The sequence below is a fragment of the Gymnoscopelus braueri genome, assembly GCF_963280865.1.
Source record: "Gymnoscopelus braueri genome assembly, chromosome: 15".
Lineage (NCBI taxonomy): Eukaryota > Metazoa > Chordata > Actinopteri > Myctophiformes > Myctophidae > Gymnoscopelus > Gymnoscopelus braueri.
This window is the reverse complement of record NC_137620.1, coordinates 41,264,844-41,285,410: the sequence shown is the minus strand read 5'-3', so window position 1 is coordinate 41,285,410 and position 20,567 is coordinate 41,264,844. Positions and strand designations below refer to the sequence as shown.

Sequence of the window (20,567 nt, the reverse complement as noted above, 5' to 3'; positions counted from 1 at the left end):
ATAAGTAAATAAATATATAATAACCTTTCCACAGGAGCAGCTTTTTCATATTTATCACATATTTTGTTATTTTCCCCATACTTACATGACAGCATTTTTGTTTGCACCAAAACCACTCCTTGGGCTAAAAACGGCCCAATCTCAATGGGCTTTTTACACAAAAAGTATACCTGGAAAAGGATGGCTATGGCCGTTTTTAGCCCAAGGAGTGGTTTTGGTGCCAAACAAATGCTTGCAATGGATTCAGAATCATAAAAACACCCTAGTTTGACCCCTCACATGCTACTTAAAACAGAATTAAATTTTATTTTAATTTTTTTAATTTCTTTTTTAACCAAGGTTATGGTGGGTTCCCCAACTTTCAGCAGCTGTCAAAAATTCTCCTAGGGAAACTGCATTTCAGTCTTTATGAGATGTGTTACTAGACACCTTTACAAACACATTGGTGAAGATTTGTTTTGGTAAGGAATTTATTCCAAGATTGGAAAATACTAATATCCCCTGACTATAATGATTATGTACAATATTTAGTTTGAGGGCAATATCAACCCAAAAGTATAGTGTTTGATTAATCTCTTGCTAATAACAATAGAGGTCCACTGCTCTTGAAAAGGACTATGACATGAAAAGTATTGGAGCACATCTTATAAATATAATTTATTGGGTAAAATGTGTTTACTATCAGTGTGATTCAGTACATTCCTCTCTTACACGTATCATGAGGCTTGTTCCAGCTCACATTCAAACTGCCAAAAAATACTGTATATTGATGCTGTTATGCAGAAAACCTTTATAGGATTTTGTTCATGAAATAATGCCCTACTTTGTGGTGTGACTGACACGGTTACACTGTTTTATATTTGTTTTTGTAAAACAGCAAAAGAAAAAAAATCACTTAAACATTATTTATTTATTGTTATCAATCATATTGAAGTGATTTCAGGGAGGGACAGAAACTAACTCCAGTCACTTTCAGTTCAGGGGTTCTCATTGTATTGTTGAATCACAATGTTATTGTATGACTTGGTAATCTGGGTTCAGTTACTATAGTGTTGAATGTTTCATATTCAATGTGTTCTGGGCTTTGAAGAGACAATGCTGCACATTTTCAAAAATAGTGGAAATAGCAGATCTACAAGCTCTCTCTCTCTCACACACACACACACACACACACACACACACACACACACACACACAGAATTAATCAGATATTGGTCTTGTCCTCTCAGTCCTCAGACTCTTTTAACCCATTGAGACCTGAAGCCGATTCTACATGTCTCCTAAATCCCAACAGTATTCTGAAAAAACAAATGTTTCTATATTAGTGGTGCTCAATCTTTTTCATATCAAGGACCCCCAAAATGGTATGTATTTGGCCGCGGACCCCCATCAAAATATGTTGTTCCAGGGACCCCCAGAAGCAAAGATTTGAGTTAAAAATGTTCGCTTAAAAATATATATATATTCAAAGATTTGCACACATTTTCAGGAATTTTCAAAAATAGCAGATCTACAAGCTCGTAGCGCGGCACTCGGTGCCGCGCTATGAGCTTGTAGATCTGCTATTTTTGAATAGCCTAAAGTGTAAAATAATGCTTTTTAGCTCAAAATAAAAAAATGACACAGTTCCAGGTATTAATGGGTTAACATCTATCTTCACATCCTGTATAAAACGTCATCTAAACATGGAGACAACTTTCACAGAGAGACAGAAACATTCTTCAAATCAGACTAAAACACTGTTAGAGGTTGCAGACTGACATTTATTTTGAAAAAAAACCAAGTCAGTGTAAATTAAGTAAAGAATGAAAACATAATGATTACCTTTATATGAATTGAAACAATTTTGTCATTTTGCCAGATAAGTCGTGAGCTTGTAGATATTAAAGAAAGTACAGAAGCTTTCCCCCCCTCTTTTGTTTTTAACATGGCTTCATAAGTGTGTAACTGTTTGAAGGACTCCGAGGTTTCTACTGTATTTACAAAATGGGGTAAAAACATTGTTCATCACATTAAAATGTTTTTATAAGCGATTAACTCTTGACACACAATACCCTATTGACACATTGAGGAGGAAGACATTACAGCAGTGGTTCTCAAACTTAATCGTATTTGAACTGGGGACCAGCCACCCTGACAAGCACTTGGAATTGCAGGAGTTGAGGCATTACATTTAGTTTGACTTCATCAATATTGTGAAAACAGCAGATCTACAAGCTCACAGTGAGCTTGTAGATCGGCTATTTTCACAAATTCTCTCTTTGTCAGGTAATATTTTTCTATAGTATAGTTTGTTAATTACTTTTGACACAGTAATGTCTCATTTTAGAGGTATTCAATAGGTCTTAAAAAGTCCTTAAATTGTCACTTTAGAAATGTACTCTGTATACATTATACATACACTATACATGTATGTACGGTATGTTTGTAGGTTTGTTTACTGTTGAGTGAGAAAACAATGTTGCACATTAAGCAAAATATCATTTGGGGACCTCCTGGGGGTCCCTACCCACAGTTTGAGAACCACTACATTTAGTATAACCAATGTACACAGACTGACAGAGGGCTCTGTAGTAATATCAACAAGATAACAGGGCATACTGTATAATGATTGTCTGCAGCAGGCTTATTAAAGAAATGCAATGAGCGGAACACAATGGATTGATTGATCATGATGGTGTAGTATACTGTACACATCATTCTTACACATGCTTTATCTAGAAGAGAAAATCTATCATCAAATGAAGAAAACTACGTTTTTAACTGAGTATCATCATCAGTATTCTTAACATGTCTACCATGTCTTACACAGCTCTGCTCTATCTCCATTGTTCCCATAAAGCAATATCCCTGGATAGAGAGGTTGTGTGAACGTGGTTTGAACTGTGTGTAGGAGGGTCATTGTGTCAGAAACACTGTAGAAGGACAGAGTACCTGCCTTGTGGTCCAGGTACACCCCCACTCTGGAGGAGAGAGGCCCTGACACGTTAGTGTCAACATTGTTGTGTTTGAACAGGTAGTTTTTATCAGAGCACTGTAAACCCCAGGATTTATCATTGTCTCCAAAGTAGGTTTGTCTGCTGACGTCTTTATAACAGACTGCTATAAAAACCTCTTCACCACTCCACTCTACTTCCCAGTAACAACGTTCAGACAGACCCTCTGTACACATCACCTGACTACCTGTAGTAGTAAATCTCTCTGCATGATCAGGGTAAGGTTGTTGTTGAAATGTTAAAGTCACCTTCCTCTTCTCCTCTGACAGGGAGAGCTTTTTGCTTATTGTGTTCATGTCCAGAGACAGAGGAGAGGAATCTGTGAGAACACACGACAAAAGAAAAATCAAACCTCATGAACCTTATTGTGTTTAGAGTTAGTCTCTCAGATCAAACTCATTAGAGCTTTAAATAACAACATATCAGAATGAAACTTCAACGTTCAGAACCTGCATCAACATGGACTCACATTGTAAAAAGTCCTTTCTGGTCTGAGGCTCCGCTGGATGTAAAACATCAACTGGAGACACAAGAAAACAGTAAAGGTCATCATGACATTGTAAAGGATTTTAATGTCCACACAAAGGGTCAAATCCAATAGACTTTACTGCTGACTTCACGGGCATGTAAAAACATACGACTGACGTAAAAGACAACAACAGACCTGCTTTACGGCAGTGTCGTAACGTAGCTCTCTTAAAGGCACAGTCACATATATAGCATATTATGACAGACATCATACTGAAGAATGGATTAAACTGAAGTTCCAAGGGTTTTGTCAAAAAGTCCAAGCTATTATAGCTTGATAGTAATCATTGCTATTATATAGTGTTTGTTCAGTAACAGCTGTCTCCCCAGCTCTTCAGAAAATACATTTTCAGGTGGGTTACACATTTCATTCAATCAGGAGAGAGAACTCCTCAAGATCATTATTAAGAACGAAAATATAATAAAAATGATAATAAATAATAATAAATATTAAATGGTGCATTTATATACTGTAGCGGGTGACATGAAACACAGGTCACACTAATCTACTGCCCGCCATACTACAGTCTTTAGTAGCCTTCCCAGACATACTTCCACCTGTACAAACTGTTTCAACACTTAGAAATGTACTGTACAGTATAGGGGCCGGTTAAAACACAATAAAGACATTTAAATCTGACCCTAACCTCTCCTTTGAGAAATATTCTTGCTTAAATTCTTCAATGTTTCTGTCCAATCTGACAGACAGCCAACCTGTGTACCATCAGTCTGCTCCAGTTCAAATATCTCCAGTTGCCTTCTGACTTCATCAATCCATGTTTACTATGATGGCTGGTTAGAAAAACAAGAAACACATTTAAATCTCACCTCTCTTTGATATCTCTGGCCAAGTTGTCTTCAGGATGTTGTCTAGTTGGTCTCTCAGACCAGACACCACATCAATCACATCTGTGAAGGACCTCACAGGACAGATGACCACACTGGGTGAGACTGGAGATCCACTGGAACTGGAGAGAGACTGGAAACTCTGGAGAGAGACAAGTAAACCAGTATAGACAGGGATGGAAGATCATTAAACCAAGAGATCAATAAATTGGTACATTGACCACACAAACACACACGCACACACGCACGCGCGCGCGCGCACACACGCACACAAATGATGATTTAATTTGTCTCTAATTCTCATTCAAATAATTGCGATTAACAATGTGATTGTGTTTTTGGTATTGAGCATATCAATAAAAATATACATTTCCGTTCCAATCTATGAACACAAATTGTGGGCAGATATTGAATAATTTTATACTTTCAAAATATTTGACAAAATAGTGGAAATAGACAATCTACAAGCTCAGAAGCTGAACTTGTAGATCTGCTATTTTTGGAAAATGTTTACAATTATGACAATTGTGGAAAATAATTGTGATTATCTCTAATAATTGTGGCAGGCCTAATTCTGACAATATTATTGTGGTCTGTACTCTACAACTACTGTATCTAGCAACTATGTTAGTATTAGTAACTAACTACCAACATTAATAATGTCATGTTATGTAATATCTATGATGTAATAATAATATGACATGATGGAATGAGATGAAAGAGATGAAATATGAAGCTGATTTCTCCTAAATGAGTCAAAACCAAAAATGCCATGTGTGGAACCTGAATGAAAGTGATGATGTCATCAGTGTTGGACAGCTCCTCCAGGTCAGCATGTCTCCTCTCCAGCTGCTCCATGTGGTCCTCCAGCTGCCTCAGGAGAGCCTCAGTCTGAGCCACTGCAGTCTGCTGCTGATCTCTGATCAGTTCTTTAAGCTCACTGCGTCTTTTCTCAATGGAGACCATCATCTCACTGAAGATCCTGTCACTGGCCTCCACTGCTGCTTCTGCAGAGCTCTGCTTCACACACACACACACACACACACACACACACACACACACACACACACACACACACACACACACACACACACACACACACACACACACACACACACACACACACACACACACACACACGCCGAAAGGAAGAAAGAAACTCTTGGTTATAAGTTCTCATGTAAGTGTAGAACTTTGTGGGGAATACATTCAGTCACAACATAAGTATTGTTGGCCATTCCAGAAGTTCCATGATATGATGGATTCTTTACTGTCACTGTTCTTTACTGTCATTCTGGGTACTTTAGTGCAGGGACCCCCAGGGGTCCTTCAGGGGGTTCCAGGGGGTCCCCCCAAAAATATGTTAATATACCATCAACATCTGTTTAACCAACCAAAACAAAAAAAAATCTGTTTAACCACTTAAAATAGCCTAAAATTCTACAAGTTCACAACACATGGCGAACTCGTCGTGACGCGTTGTGAGCTTGTAGATCTGCTATTTTCAAGAACATCTTGATAGAATGTGAAAACATTTGAATAACTTTGTAACATTTTAACAACACAAATCTTATATGTGGATTGCTGGCACATAAATATTTTCAAATGTGGGTCTGCAGCCAAATACATATTAATTGGGGGTCCTTGACATGAAAAGGTGTGAGAACCACTTCTTTAGTGCTTCTGATGACACAAGGCACTGTCTCATCCATATACAGTAGCATCACAGTAAACACAAGAACAAGAACTATTATCATAACATCAGCTCACGTTCAGGGCCTCCATGACCCGTCTAAGGTCTTTCAGCTCCTTCTTTTTCTCCTGGATCTTCTGCTGGACTTCCTCCTGCATTGTCACCAGCTGTTTCTGCAAGAAACAGGAAGAGACAGTTTGGCTTGTAAACAAAGCACATTTTCAAGTCGGGCTACCAATTCTATCCAATCAGGAGAAAGAGAACTCATACAGGATACGAGGTCAAAACAAGTGAGATTTGGATCCACACATCATCTTAAATCAACTTTGTAACTTCCTCAAAATACACTTTTGCAGGGGCAAGATGAATTAACTCATTCAATCTGGGAACGCATCTGTGTCATTTTAGATTTTAGCTATAACAATTATTTTTATAACTTGGCTATTAAAAAAAAAGCAGATCTACAAGCTTGTAGATCTGCTATTTTAGAAAAATCTTTAACATTTGTACAAATCTTTGAATACATTTTTGGAAACAACATGTTTAACTCAAATCTTTGCTTCTGGGGGTCCCTGGAACAACATATTTTGATGGGGATCGGCGGCCTAAAACAACATTTTGGGGAGTCCTTGACAAGAAAAGGTTTGAGTGCCACTGATATAGCAACGATAGTTTTTCAGATAATTAAGACATTTGTTGAGACATTTGACAGTTACAAATGTTCGCTTTAAGAAATATGTATTCAAAGATTTGCACAAATCTTCACGATTTTTCAAAATGAGCAGATCTACAAGCTCATAGCGCTGCACTCGGTGCCACGCTATGAGCATGTGTATCTGCTATTTTTGAATAGCCAAAGAAATCTAAAATGACACAGATGCATTCCCAGATTTAATGGGTTACCATTATGAAAAGTGATCAATTGCGTCTGTTTTTCATTGGGTCCAAAAGGAGTGTACTTCATCCTTTAATACTTGTTATTGTACAACACCCTGGTTTGCGCTTTTAATGTCTCTGACATGATCATTTAGTTCTGCTTCTATATTTAAAACATGATCTCTCTTATGATTTATCTTCAAGTGATCGTGGTCCTACCTGTTTCTCTGCCTTCTCTGCAGCAGCTGACACCGTGTCATGGCCCTTATGTTCATCCATGGTGCACAGATAGCAGATACACTGGCGGTCTGTGCGACAGAACACCTCCATCAGCTTGTCATGACTGGAGCACATCTTCTCCTGCAGTTTGTTGGTGGCTGGGACCAGCTTGTGCTTCTTCAACGCAGGAACATTGTAGTGAGGCTGGAGGTGAGTCTCACAGTAAGAGACCAGACACACCAGACAAGACATGAGAGCTTTGTGAGGTCTGGCTCCGGTGCAGAAATCACAGGCCACGTCTGCTGGACCGGCGTACAGCAGAGCAGCAGAGGCAGAAGACTGCTGACCTCCTGTACTGCTCAGCTTCATCACACCCTGGAAGTAAAGAGAGGTAACACAAAGAACAACACAACGACTTACTGACATGAGATATTCACACACACAACTATAAAACATATCAGAAATATAAACATTTATCGCTGTGTAAACACGCTCTAAATTCTTACCGTCAGTCCCTCGGCGCTCATAATGGAAAATGACAAACACAGCAATAACACCCTGGTCACAAGTAACACTGATGCATGCAGAACACACTCCTGTTCAGCAAGCATCCACTCTATTTATATGGGTTGGTCTACCCATGTGGGTGAAACCTTCCGTTGATTAATCATGTGACTTGTGTATTGGAAACACAGGCTTTAGCACTATTCTATAACAATGGCCACTGTACCCCAGCTCCTTATCTGACCTAATCAATCAACCCTCTCAACACTCTCATGTGACTCTCATGTGACATGTGCAAAGTCCCCTGATTTCAACACTCTAGGTCAGAGCTGTAGTTTTTAGAATTGTATATATTTGTACTTATTATTATGACTAAATATCCTTCTGAAAATATGATACAGGAAGGCGCTAGATTCTAGCGCCTTCCTGTATCTTATTTTCAGAAGGATATTTAGTTCTAGCGGCTAGAAGGCCACATGTGCAGGTAATACAAACGCCACCGTTACATCATAATAATAGATTATTCTACAGACACGCTGTGAACTTGTAGATCAGCTTTTTACGACATGCCCCGAAAGGGGACGCTAGGGTTCATGTGGTTAATATAATGTTTCTAAGGGCAAATGTTAGACTTTTCCTTCTCCTTCCTTTTTGTCTTTCTCTTCACTTATAGATTATAAGTGAAGAGAAACTTCACTCAGTTCCCAATTTAATTTCCACAAGTCAACGCACGCACACACGCGCATGCACGCACGTGTGTGCACACACACACACACACACACACACACACACACACACACACACACAAACACACACACACACACATACATGTGCACACATGTGCACAACCACATACGCACGCACACTCTCTCTCTCCCCCTCTCCCTCTTTCTCTCTCTTCCTTCATCCTCTCCCTCTCCATCATACGATGGTCTCGGACTCGGACAAGCCCTTCCCGGTGAAAAAGTCCCAGAAGTTGGTGACGGCGGCGGAGGAGGGTTTGCTCTCCTCCTCCTCCTGGGGCGCCGCCTGCTTGATCCAGATGCTGTTCTCGGCGGTGGAGCAGCCCCCGCCGCCCACCAGGGAGAAGCTCAGCGTGGAGCCCATGGGGGGCCTCCCGTCCTGGGGCTGGCGCTCCGAGTCGGGGGCCTGGAGCCTGGAAGAGCTGCCGCTGCTGTCCGAGGGGGGGGGGGGGCTGAGGCAAGCTCAGCAGGTTATGGTGGGAGTGGAACTGACGCATGTGATGGATGGACTTGCCCGGTGCCGGCTCTGCAGCGCCACCTGGAGGGCGATGGAGAGACAAATAGTTTTTAATAGTCAACACACACACACACACACACACACACACACACACACACACACACACACACACACACACACACACACACACACACACACACACACACACACACACACACACACACACACACACACACACACAGTCAGTCCTTTCATGTCAGATTTTAACATCTATCTTCACATCCTGTATCAAACATCATCTAAACATGGAGACAACGTTTACAGAGACAGAAACAGAAGGATAAACATTCTTCAAAATAAGACTAAAACACTCTGCAATAGAGATTGCAGCCACAGTGCTCACATGTATTTTGAAGAAAACACGAGTCGGTGTAAATGAAGTAAAGTTAATGAAAAGAATATGATTCAACTCCCGCCTGGGGGACAAGCAGATCTACAAGCTCACAACGCCTCTCTGAGCTTGTAGATTGACTATTTTCACATTTTCTGTCTCTTTGTCAGGTAATATTTGGCCAATGTTTGACCATTTTATACGGTATAGTTTGTTGATCACTTTTTACGCAGTAATGCTATGTTTTAATTTTCATTTTAGAGGTATTTAAAAGGTCTTTAAAGTCCTTAAATTGTCACTTTAAAAATGGACAGATACCCTGTATAAACTATACACAAGCTGTTGTGTATGTATTTAGAGAAGTCAACTTTAACTTTTCAAAAGGAATATGTCGCTTACCATACATTAGTAACTATTAATAAAAAATTATGTGTACACGTGAGAGAAATATTCTGTAATGTTACTTACTGTGTGTGTGTGTGCGTGTGTGTGTGTGTGTGTGTGTGTGTGTGTGTGTGTGTGTGTGTGTGTGTGTGTGTGTGTGTGTGTGTGTGTGTGTGTGTGTGTGTGTGTGTGTGTGTGTGTGTGTGTGTGTGTGTGTGTGTGTGTGTGTTTACCTGGTACAGTTTGGTCAGGTATCGGGTCATGACAGTCAAGTAGGCTACAGACTCCCTCACATCCTGAACTCTCTTCACAAAGAAACCGTCCACCACCTAACACACACACACACACACACACACACACGTGTGCGCGCACACACACAAACATGTCCATACAAGCAAACATATCCACACACGCAGAAATACATTCACATGTGTTGTCTTTTCAAGAGACAATTCATTCACAATTCATTTAAACTGAGTGAGTGTGTGTGTGTGTGTGTGTGTGTGTGTGTGTGTGTGTGTGTGTGTGTGTGTGTGTGTGTGTGTGTGTGTGTGTGTGTGTGTGTGTGTGTGTGTGTGTGTGTGTGTGTGTGTGTGTACCTGTGTGTTGATAATAGCTTGTTGTAAAGTGCTCTCAGGTATACTCAGGTGAGATGCTGCAGCGCCACACTCCTCCACTAGGTAGATGGGTTTATGCAGACCACACCTCTTCAGACGAAACTGATCATTGCGGAGAGAGAGAGAGACAGACAGAGGGACGGAGAGATAGAGACAGAGAGACCGAGAGCGACAGAGAGATAGAGACATGAGAAAGACTGAGAGACTTGCCGTTAATTCACTACAATAATTTGGAGAATAAACAAGCTGAGACAGGTAAAGTAAATTCACACGCACTCTTACACACCTTCTGTTCTCTGAAGCGTCCATCGATGATGCTTCCACACAGGTCATCTATCCTCTTCCTCTCAATGATGTAATCCAGAACCAGCTCTCTGCTAGGAGGAGCACGCAGCTGACCTGTGGACAGCAACACAAGCAAGGCCTCTCATTCATTATTTATTCTACAATTACAACCAATTTATCAAAATATAGATTAAATTATTAAATAATACGCCATCCCAATTGGAGCCACTAGAGGCGAAATGGTAAACAAAAACGGGTGCCGTCTGATCTCGTGAACGCCCAATGTTTTGCTGGTGCTAGATCCCGTGAGAGTGTGTTGCTAGGACAGAGAAAGGTCGATAATAAAGTAGCATTTTGCATGGGCTACCTGGTACAGGTGCGACCCTCTCCCGGGCCACCCACAGGAAGTCTCCGATGTTTAACTTCCTGACGTCGAAGGTTACGCCGTTCCTCTGAAGCTCTTTGACCAACTCCTGTTTCGCTCCTGTTTTGCCACTATACACACACACACACACACACACACACACACACACACACACACACACACACACACACACACACACACACACACACACACACACACAGTTAGTGTGAAACAACAAAGGTATTGACCATACATACCCACAGTGATTTTGCTTGTGTCATACTCAACACTGCTGTGACTCTCGTCTACTAACTTTTTTGTTTTTGTCTGTTTTTTTAAAAGACAAGTTTGTGTCAATTACCTGCCTAGATACAGTATTTAACGTGTGTCACAGAAGTGACGACTTAACCGTTAATTAGATCTCAGGATTAACTGATTTATTGGTCCTCGCTGTGAATAGAAAACCAATCTGACACTTTGTTCATTATACTGTAGCAGTCAGTTTGGCTGATGCTAAAATGTGGACATGCTTGAGGGAGATCATCAATATATAACATCGGTTCTAAAATAGACCCTTGAGGATCCCCTGCTGTACATCTAGCAAAGCACCAACTCTTGTACATTGTTTCCTCTTATTATGTAGAATTACATCCAGGTCTATTCAATTTCAATTCAATTCAATTCAATTTGATTAAAGTGTCAAATCACAACAAGTTGTCTCAAGACACTTTACATGTAGAGAAGAGACCCGACAGTCCCACCCCTGAGCAAGCAATTTTGCGACAGTGGCCGCAGGTCTGGGCACACAGATACAGTAAATGTATCAAGTTTTGAATGTAAAATGTTTAAATCTGCCCCCATCCTCGCCTCATTTAAAACCACCCTCAAAACCCACCTCCTCAGACTTGCATTCCCCATCTAATTCAAATCCCCTTTTTTACATTTTAATTTGTACAATTCTTTTTCCTTTTTACCCTTTTAACTAGTTATTTATGTTAATCAAGTTGTTTGTTTTGTTTTGTAAAGCGACATTAAGTATCTAGAAAAGCGCTACATAAATTGCATGTATTATTAATCCTAGTCTCACTTCTCTTACCCAGTTGTTTCGATGAAGTCGACACAGAGGATAATGTCATATCTGCCGGGTAGGAGACATGCTACCTCCGGCCTCCTGGTTGTCGTCTCTGGAGCCTGGGACCTCCCTGGACAGCTCAGCCCAGCCACCTCACTCCTAAGCTGGGTGAAAGCGCCAGGCCTCTCTGTGGGGCTAAACAAGTAATAGTGTGTGATCTACTTAAAGTCGACTCAAGTAGGAAGGACATCTGCAATACTAGAGCCAATCTAATTTTCCTGCTGTTAAAAGGATCCCTGGCTAATGAGCCAAATATGCCTTAATATATTCTAATTGCCCTCTATAATTAAAATAAAAAAACACCTTAACATTTTTTTTTTTTTAATAAATAGTTCATCTTTTACACAAGGGAGACAACGCCCGTCGCAAGTTGATGATGTAATTTGTCCATGTGTGGTCCAGCCCTAAGGAATGTTCTTAGCATCCCTTAATAAAAAACAACTTCTTATTTCCTAATGTAAATATGAGCATCAAAGCAATATTTTTAATTTTAAACTTATTAGCAAATGCATTCCATACATTCCATAGGGCTAGAGCCGCTAGACCACACATGGACAAATGACATCATCAACTTGCGACTGGAGTTGTCCCTATTGAGTGAAAGATGAACTATATCTAAAATAAATAAAGGTGTTTTTAATTTTAGTTATAGAGGGCAATTTTAATGTATTAAGGTATTATTAGCCGGGGATCCTTTTAAAGGGTAAGACCACTTTGGTAGAGGTTTGGGTTGTGTAGTTACCTTGCCATGATGTAACTCCAAAGGTGGACAAGAAATCAAAAATAATTGCCCCATTGATTAGAAATTGATAATTCAAAATATGCTCCTCATTGACTTACATTGTACGGTAAAACAGCTCTCAAAGTCACTCTTTTAGCACATAAATGAACCCAAACATAGCTGATTCAGACAATATAGAACATCACCAAACCCAGTACTGTTTGTTTTTTTAATAAAAATGTCAACTTCCTGTTGATTTTACTATTTGAAGATCTGGATCCGGATCCGCCGATCCAGTCCGGGTTTTCTACTTATTAAAAATGGCAAAATCAACAGGAAGTTGACATTTTCATTAAAAAAAAAACTGTACTGGGTTTGGTGATGTTCTATATTGTCTGAATCAACTTTTTTTGCTTTTGTTTTTGTGCTAAAAGAGTGACTTTGAGAGCAGTTTTACCGTACAATGTAAGTCAATGAGGAGCATATTTTGAATTATCAATTTCTAATCAATGGAGCAATTGTTTTTAATTTCTTGCCCACCTTTGGAGTTACATCATGGCAAGGTAACTACACAACCCAATTTTTTAAAAACACTCACCATAATCTGTCCGCCGTCTCCTCTTCCTCCTCTTCATCTTCAAGTGTTAGGTCTACAACTTTTGCTCCGCCTCCTTCCTCTTCTTCGTCTCCCTGCTCCTCGTCCTCTCCTTCATTCATCATGTCCTCCTTCTCTCCGCCCCTCCCTCTCTCCTGTGCTGCGTTGGTTCCTGGTTCCCCGGCCTCCAGTCGCTCTGCTAAAGCCATGCCCTGCTCTGTGAGAGAATACCTCACAGAGAGAGAGAGAGGGAAAGGGAGAGTATTTATTTTCCCACTTTATTTCATTGATATTTATTCTTTAACCCATTAAGACTGGGAACGCATCCGTGTCATTTTAGATTTCTTTGGCTATTAAAAAATAGCAGATATATAAGCTCATAGCACAGCACCGAGTGCCGCGCAGACAACTCGGCTCTGTGACTACCTCTGATGCACCTCAAAGGAGTGTGTGCACTTCTTGAACGTGTGTGTAGGGGTGTCTGTGTGTGTGTGTGTTTATGTTTTCTCCATACCTTGCAGGATTGTGAGTCTTCAGAACAAGGTTCTTGAGAACCAGGGTGCCGACTGATGACCAGGCTGTGTATTTACTACCTAAATCTGGCTGCAGAGAGAAAGAGACAAAATGAGGCGGGTGTACATTTTTATATTTTACTAGGGAAGTTTATACATGTATGCAAGGTGTGTGTGTGTGTGTGTGTGTGTGTGTGTGTGTGTGTGTGTGTGTGTGTGTGTGTGTGTGTGTGTGTGTGTGTGTGTGTGTGTGTGTGTGTGTGTGTGTGTGTGTGTGTGTGTGTGTGTGTGTGTGTGTGTGTGTGTGTGTGTGTGTGTGTGTGTGTAACCCACGCACCACAGTGAATGACTTCTCACAGAGATGCTGGGCCTCTGCTTGAAGTTCCAACTTCAACATATAGCCTTTACTACCTGGGATCTGGAGAGATGAGATTAGATTAGATTAGATTAAATGATACTAAACAGTCAGTCAGACAGGAAAAGTAAACAGTGGGGTTAGACTTTACGTTCAATCCCCCAAATAACTCTGTGTCACATAATGAAAGTTTCCATGTGAAAGACAATCAACTTGCTCACTTATTGCTGAGCTTTGTTCAATGCTGGTACCTTCTTCAGCAGAACAGTTTCTCCTCACCAGTATTACGTTTTGGTATTCTGTAATATCAGTAGAGTTCTATATAATACTATACACCAATAGCCTACCTATATCAATATTTTCACCATACAATAATATAAACAGTGTTTATCCTTCCATTAGTACCAGACAGTTGATGTTAAATTAGCAATTTTTCAATCTATTTGTACATCAGTCTCTACAAGGTATTGTGTCCAAAATTAGAAGAGAAAATGGGAGACAGAATGTGACCTTGCAGTCACAGCCTGGAGCACTGCATTGTTCATCTCTGTGGAAAAGCCCAGGGTTTGATTTGCGGGGGATAGGTTTTATTCAAGTATCTTAAGCAGTTAAGAAAATGTCCACCTCTGATTTATTTACAAATGGATATGTATATATACACATGTAAGCACTGAATGGAGCGAGTAGGAGTGAGAACAGGTGTACCTGGTTGTGTCTGTAGAGGGCGATGAGGACCGCGTAGCCCCCAGACCTCTTCTGGGGAACATACTGTATTCCCTCTTCTTCTTCTTGCTCCCATCACCTCCTTTCTCCTTCCCTCCATTCGATGGGGCATTCTTCTGCAATGATAGACCCGTCACATCATGGAGGAAACGGAATAAAGCTTTCACATGGACAAGGACACATCTTTTTTTCAGCAGCAAACCTAAATGAGTTGTGAGTGTAGAATGCCGCACACAACCTCAAAGTATACTAAGGGTGTAACAGTTAATTGTTTTGTGACAGATGGTGACAAGACACATCAAGCCAGCAGCAGAGATAGTTTACCGTTTCCTTAGCACGTCAACCTGTTATAATTGTAGATATTGTATACTCTTGTATACAAATATTACATAGCTGTACGTACGCTCTCCTTTCCTTTCTCCCATTCGTCACTCTGTTTTGTGAAGAGAATCTATTGGAAGAGTTCATAAGTGACCGACCACACCGTAACACAACATTGATACACACACACACACACACACACACACACACACACACACACACACACACACACGCACACACTTTACCTTTCTGTTGGGTGCCAGATTGTTGTTATTCTGTCCACCAGGAGGGGGAGCTCCTTTAGGGAGAGAGTGGATTGGAGCGTCTGGACCTACAGCAAAGGAAGAGAGGGGATGCAGCATGATTATCATCTGGATTAGATCAACTCTCACAGCTGTAATCTGTTCTCTTTTACTTTTAGCTTACCTTGCCTCAAATCTGTGCAATGTTAAAGTAAATACTAGTAAATACATAAATAAACAGTCATATCAGAGGCTTAATAGAAAGGTTGTTTTTAGTATTTTACAAATACATTATTAGTGTTAAATCTGTAGCACCAGCATTAGTGTGTAGTGGTAGATCTTTCTAGCACAAACCACTACTACTGTTCATCAAGTACATGCATAAATGTACATATTTATGCTTTACTACTTTACTATGCAGATATGGAAATATTCAAACATCACAATAGTTTTGACCAAATACCTCAATATCGATATTCTGACGATAATATCGTATTGTAAAAATAGCTATAATAGGTGATATACCAATCTGGGAACCCAGATCCAACTGAAAATGAAAAACAGCGACCTCTGCTGTTTGTTCTATGTCTGCAGAATCTGTTCTTGAGAGATTAGTGATATACAAGCTCACGACACATTGTGAGCTTGTAAATCTGCTTTTCTTTTTTTTGTTTTTACAATGAAAATAAATACAGTTTAAAGCTGCACTAAGTAACGTAACTTTCCTCTTCTACCCCGGATTTGAACCCGGTTTCCTGTGCAAGTGCTGATTTTTTTTTTTACCATTGACCTAATAGAGCCTGCCTGCTTGCTCAGGGGATAAATTGAAACTTGACCATCAGGTCACAATTCCTGTCAGATGGATCCTGTGTCTAGGTGAGACGTGACCTTTGACACGATCTAAACGTTTCAATGGAAGAGCAGGGAGACAAAATACAACCACTCCAATTATATAAGTTATTAACATACTCTACCATACAGATTGGACAAAATTACGTTTTATTGATTAAAAAAAGTTACATAGTGCCGCTTTTTAAGTGTAAAACCAGGAACAGACAACACTATATTCAAAAATCAAAATCCTACAAAACTCTATAGTCTCATAAACCGTATAACAAAATCAATACAATAATCAATACATTGCCCAGGTACTACTGCACAGGTTTTATCCCGTCCATTCATCCTCTCTTCATTCCATTCCTCTCGTACCGTTCTCTCTGTAGTACTTCTGTAGTTTCTCATCCAGTATTTTACAGATTCCGTCCCCAAAGTTCTGGAGGATCTTGGCCTCTCTGGCGTTCTGCAGCGGTAGAGGGTACCGTGTCAAGGAGCCGATTGCCTGGCGAAGAGACACAATTAAACGTCTGTTCATTTCAACGATACCGTAGTTTGCACTGAGCCGTTTGGTACAAGGGCCACAGTGCTTTGTTTACACATTACTGACTGAATTATTCATCCTACTATATAATTGGAGTAACCTCTGTCTGTCTGTCTGTCTGTCTGTCTTGGGTCGACCGGGTATGGGCTAGTTGGAATAATTCTATAAAGGGGGGGGGGGAATTAACTCTCGCTTAGATTATGTAAAATAATATTTTTCATATTCTTATTGCACCTCTCAACGTGGTACCCCAGGCTGAGACAGGACACACAACGTGCGCAGCCCCTCCCTCCTCCAAAGAAGAGGGAACACTCTACCGCAGGGGTCTTCAACAGGGGGTCCGGGACCCCTAGGGGGTCCTCAGAGTTACTACAAGCTCACAACGCCTCGCGCTGCAAGGCGTTGTGAGCTTGTAGATCTGCTATTTTTATTTTTTTTTAAACGGGTATTATGTCATTATTATGAAAAACATAACACAGTGCTGTCTCTGACACAGTCAGTGTCTCAAATACATTTTAGCGGAACATTTGAAACTTTAGACCTCGTATGACCTGCCTCACGAGCTTATTAACAAATTGAATGGTTCACGAAACCAACAGACAGAGGAACTGGTTATGTTTTTGTTACATAATCTGCTTTTTGTTTTATCCAATTCTACTGTCTGTCTGTCCGTCCGTCTTTATCTATCTATCTATCTATCTATCTATCTATCTATCTATCTATCTATCTATCTATCTATCTATCTATCTATCTATCTATCTATCTATCTATCTATCTATCTATCTATCTATCTATCTATCTATCTATCTATCTATCTATCTATCTATCTATCTATCTATCTATCTATCTATCTATCTATCTATCTATCTATCTATCTATCTATCCATCCATCTATCCATCTATCTATCTATCTATAGGTTATATAGGTAGAGGTATGCTGTCAGCAGCAGTAGCAGGGGGGGTCTTTGCCTCTCCTCCTCCTGCCAGTATCCTAGCTGCTGTACTGTGTCTGCACAATACAGGTATAGTTGTGTGTGTGTGTGTGTGTGTGTGTGTGTGTGTGTGTGTGTGTGTGTGTGTGACCTATGTTTGATACTCTGTATGTCCTTGAAATTAAAAAGTTAGAGAATCACTGGATTAAATCAACCCTCTTCTCCTAGGCGCCTCGGGGGTCCTTCTCATCGTTAAAAACTACACCGGTGACCGTCTCAACTTTGTATTGGCTGCTGAACAGGCCCGTAACCACGGCGTCTCCGTTGACATGGTGATAGTCGCCGAGGACTGTGCGTTTGACCGTCCCAGCAAGGCAGGGAGGCGTGGCTTGTGTGGGACCGTGTTCATACACAAGGTAAGCTTTGGTTTACAAGGCAAATAAAGAAAATAAATGTTTTTAAATAAACGTCACTTTATATATTGTTTGTGTGTTAGCTGGCAGGTGCATTGGCAGAGGAAGGCTGTCCATTGGACCAGATCGTCTCCAAGGTGACGGAGGCCTTGAAGGGGATTGGTGAGTCAGTGGTTCCTACATCCTGTTATGGTAGATGATGGGATATGGTTTATAAGGTTTTGCGTGTATTTTTGTGCATCCATAAAACATGCATGCAGGCATCTATCTAGGCCTGGGCAATATCGAAATGACCTTACGTACAATAGTGCTTAAAGAAATATAACAATATGGTATGTATTTTTTTTTTATCATACCTATTCTATAAGTGGCCACAGCATGGTGCCACTTACACTATAGTAATAACCGTGTGTTTTAATCATCATAAACGTAACATGTTATGTCAGAAATAGAACCAAGCAAGATGAATAATTAGGCCTACTATCTGTCCAAGAAATGACAAATTAAGATGCTTTTGGTGTCTTATATGAAACAGCCATGTCATATTAGAATAGGCAAGTTCTTTATCCCTCATATTCTACACTTATTAAACAGGATATTTGTGTATGTGTGCGTGCGTGCGTGCGTGCGTGCGTGCGTGCGTGCGTGCGTGCGTGCGTGCTTGTTTATTTCTCCATCCTCAGGTACTCTGGGAGTGAGTCTGTCTCCCTGCAGTGTTCCTGGATGTCTGCCTTCATTTGACCTTCCACCTGGAGACATGGAACTGGGACTGGGTGAGAGGGAGGAGGGGAGGGGTGGATGGGTGGATGGATGGAAGGGTGGATGGACGGATCCATTAATTTGGATTGATAAGACAGTTCGTGGAAAGGATGAAGAGAAGGAAACTTCTTTTCCACAGATTGAAGCAAACATACATGCATGCATAAATGAATGTGTCCCGGTTGTGGAGTCATAAAACAGTGGCTCACCACCAGAGAGAGCCTGCTTCAATTCCCTGCAGCGGTGCCTCTGGACGCACAGGTGATTGTTTCAGGCAATCAATTCCCAACCTGTTGTTTCGGGGTGCGCTGGTTTCAGCCCACAAGAAGTGAAAAAAGCTTCTCTAGTTTCTTTGGTTAAAATTGACAGCTCTGTTCCCTTCCACTATTCAGGTATCCACGGTGAACCTGGCATCAAGCGATCAAAGGTAGGTTTTCACCCCAAAACTGCCCACTCGTAGACTAAAATAGGCACAGCACATACAAGTATTTTCTCTAGTTTTTTTAAGGTAGTGGAATCATACCCATGATGCATTTTGAGAACAGCCAGAGCCAAGCATAGTTGAGCTAAATTCAAGGTATACTTGTTTGTGTTAGGCATTACAATGAGTAAAAGTACAATGATTAAGATTAGGTATACGTTTAAAAATGGCCTGGGATGGCGATTAGCCAGCGGTTAGCCAATGAGATTGTGTGACCTTAAACTCCAAAATCAGCTTGTAGAAATCGTTACCAGTTCAGCCGCCCCAAGCTTTTTTTTATTGCGAGCTCATTGCATATTGTCTATTTGTAATACATTTAATGAAACCCAATGGCTATTCATTTTTGTATATTCTATTCTATTGTCTTTCTCCATTACACTTCTGTTTCTGTCACTCACTCAGGTGTCGTCTGCTGATGAGGTGGTGAAAACCATGCTGGGTCACATGACCAACACTGACAGCCAGTCACATCTGTCACTGAAGTCGGGTATGTATGACACTGCATGTTTGTGTATTCAGTTTATTGGCTTTACTTCAATCCTATATACTTAGTTGAGTTGGAGTTCCCCAGGGGTCTATACTTGGTCTCCTCCTTTCTTCCCTCGACACCAAATGTCTTTGCTGAAAATAGCCGATCTACAAGCTTACAACGAATGTTCGGCAATTTTCACCAAATGGTCCCCTATTATATAACATGCCCAGTATATAATTGGGACGCTGGGGTTCATGTGGTTAATGGAATATGCTGGATTGTCATAATCGATTGTAGTTTATGTGCCTGCTGACACTTTTATGTTCTTTTATTACATTTTCAGTTTTACCTTTATTCTTTTTATGCAATTGTACGTCTCTATTTTATTTGAGGTTTGGAAATTTGTACAATTATCCTGCACCGTGATTGGCCAATCACAATCTATTCAGGACTGTGATTGGCCAGTGTCACATGACACATGTGCATAGCCCTATATAAGAAACCATAACTTGAAAAAAATATATAAATTTGTAGATAGTTACTTTGTAGATTTTGATTATTATTACAAAGCATACATTAACCACTTCATCCCTATATACATTTCGGCCATTTGAAAATAACCGGTGTA

General features: G+C 40.5%; 2 protein-coding genes and 1 long non-coding RNA gene across 3 annotated transcripts; all 3 read right to left on the bottom strand.

The window, feature by feature from the left end:
* Positions 1–1,766: 1,766 nt before the first annotated feature.
* LOC308101570 (stonustoxin subunit alpha-like) lies at positions 1,767–8,769 on the bottom strand (the record flags this gene model as incomplete). The annotated part of the gene is made up of 3 exons (XM_080450992.1): positions 1,767–3,127; positions 7,195–7,335; positions 8,590–8,769. 3 exons carry the CDS (start codon positions 8,767–8,769, stop codon positions 2,795–2,797), a joined length of 654 nt encoding a protein of 217 aa, XP_080307118.1. The 3' UTR covers positions 1,767–2,794.
* Positions 8,770–9,870: 1,101 nt separating this feature from the next.
* Positions 9,871–10,626, bottom strand: LOC308102077. The gene is made up of 3 exons (XR_013934616.1): positions 10,541–10,626; positions 10,237–10,356; positions 9,871–9,966 (listed from the first exon to the last, which is right to left on the bottom strand). It is a non-coding gene; the product is annotated as an uncharacterized lncRNA (long non-coding RNA).
* A 5-nt stretch (positions 10,627–10,631) lies between these two features.
* On the bottom strand, positions 10,632–16,876 carry LOC308101569 (crossover junction endonuclease MUS81-like; the record flags this gene model as incomplete). Its single annotated transcript, XM_080450991.1, has 9 exons — positions 10,632–10,653; positions 10,942–11,034; positions 12,000–12,170; positions 13,355–13,582; positions 13,866–13,954; positions 14,201–14,281; positions 14,878–15,057; positions 15,508–15,593; positions 16,714–16,876. The coding sequence occupies 9 exons, from the start codon at positions 16,874–16,876 to the stop codon at positions 10,632–10,634; spliced, it is 1,113 nt and encodes a 370-aa protein (XP_080307117.1).
* Positions 16,877–20,567: the final 3,691 nt, after the last annotated feature.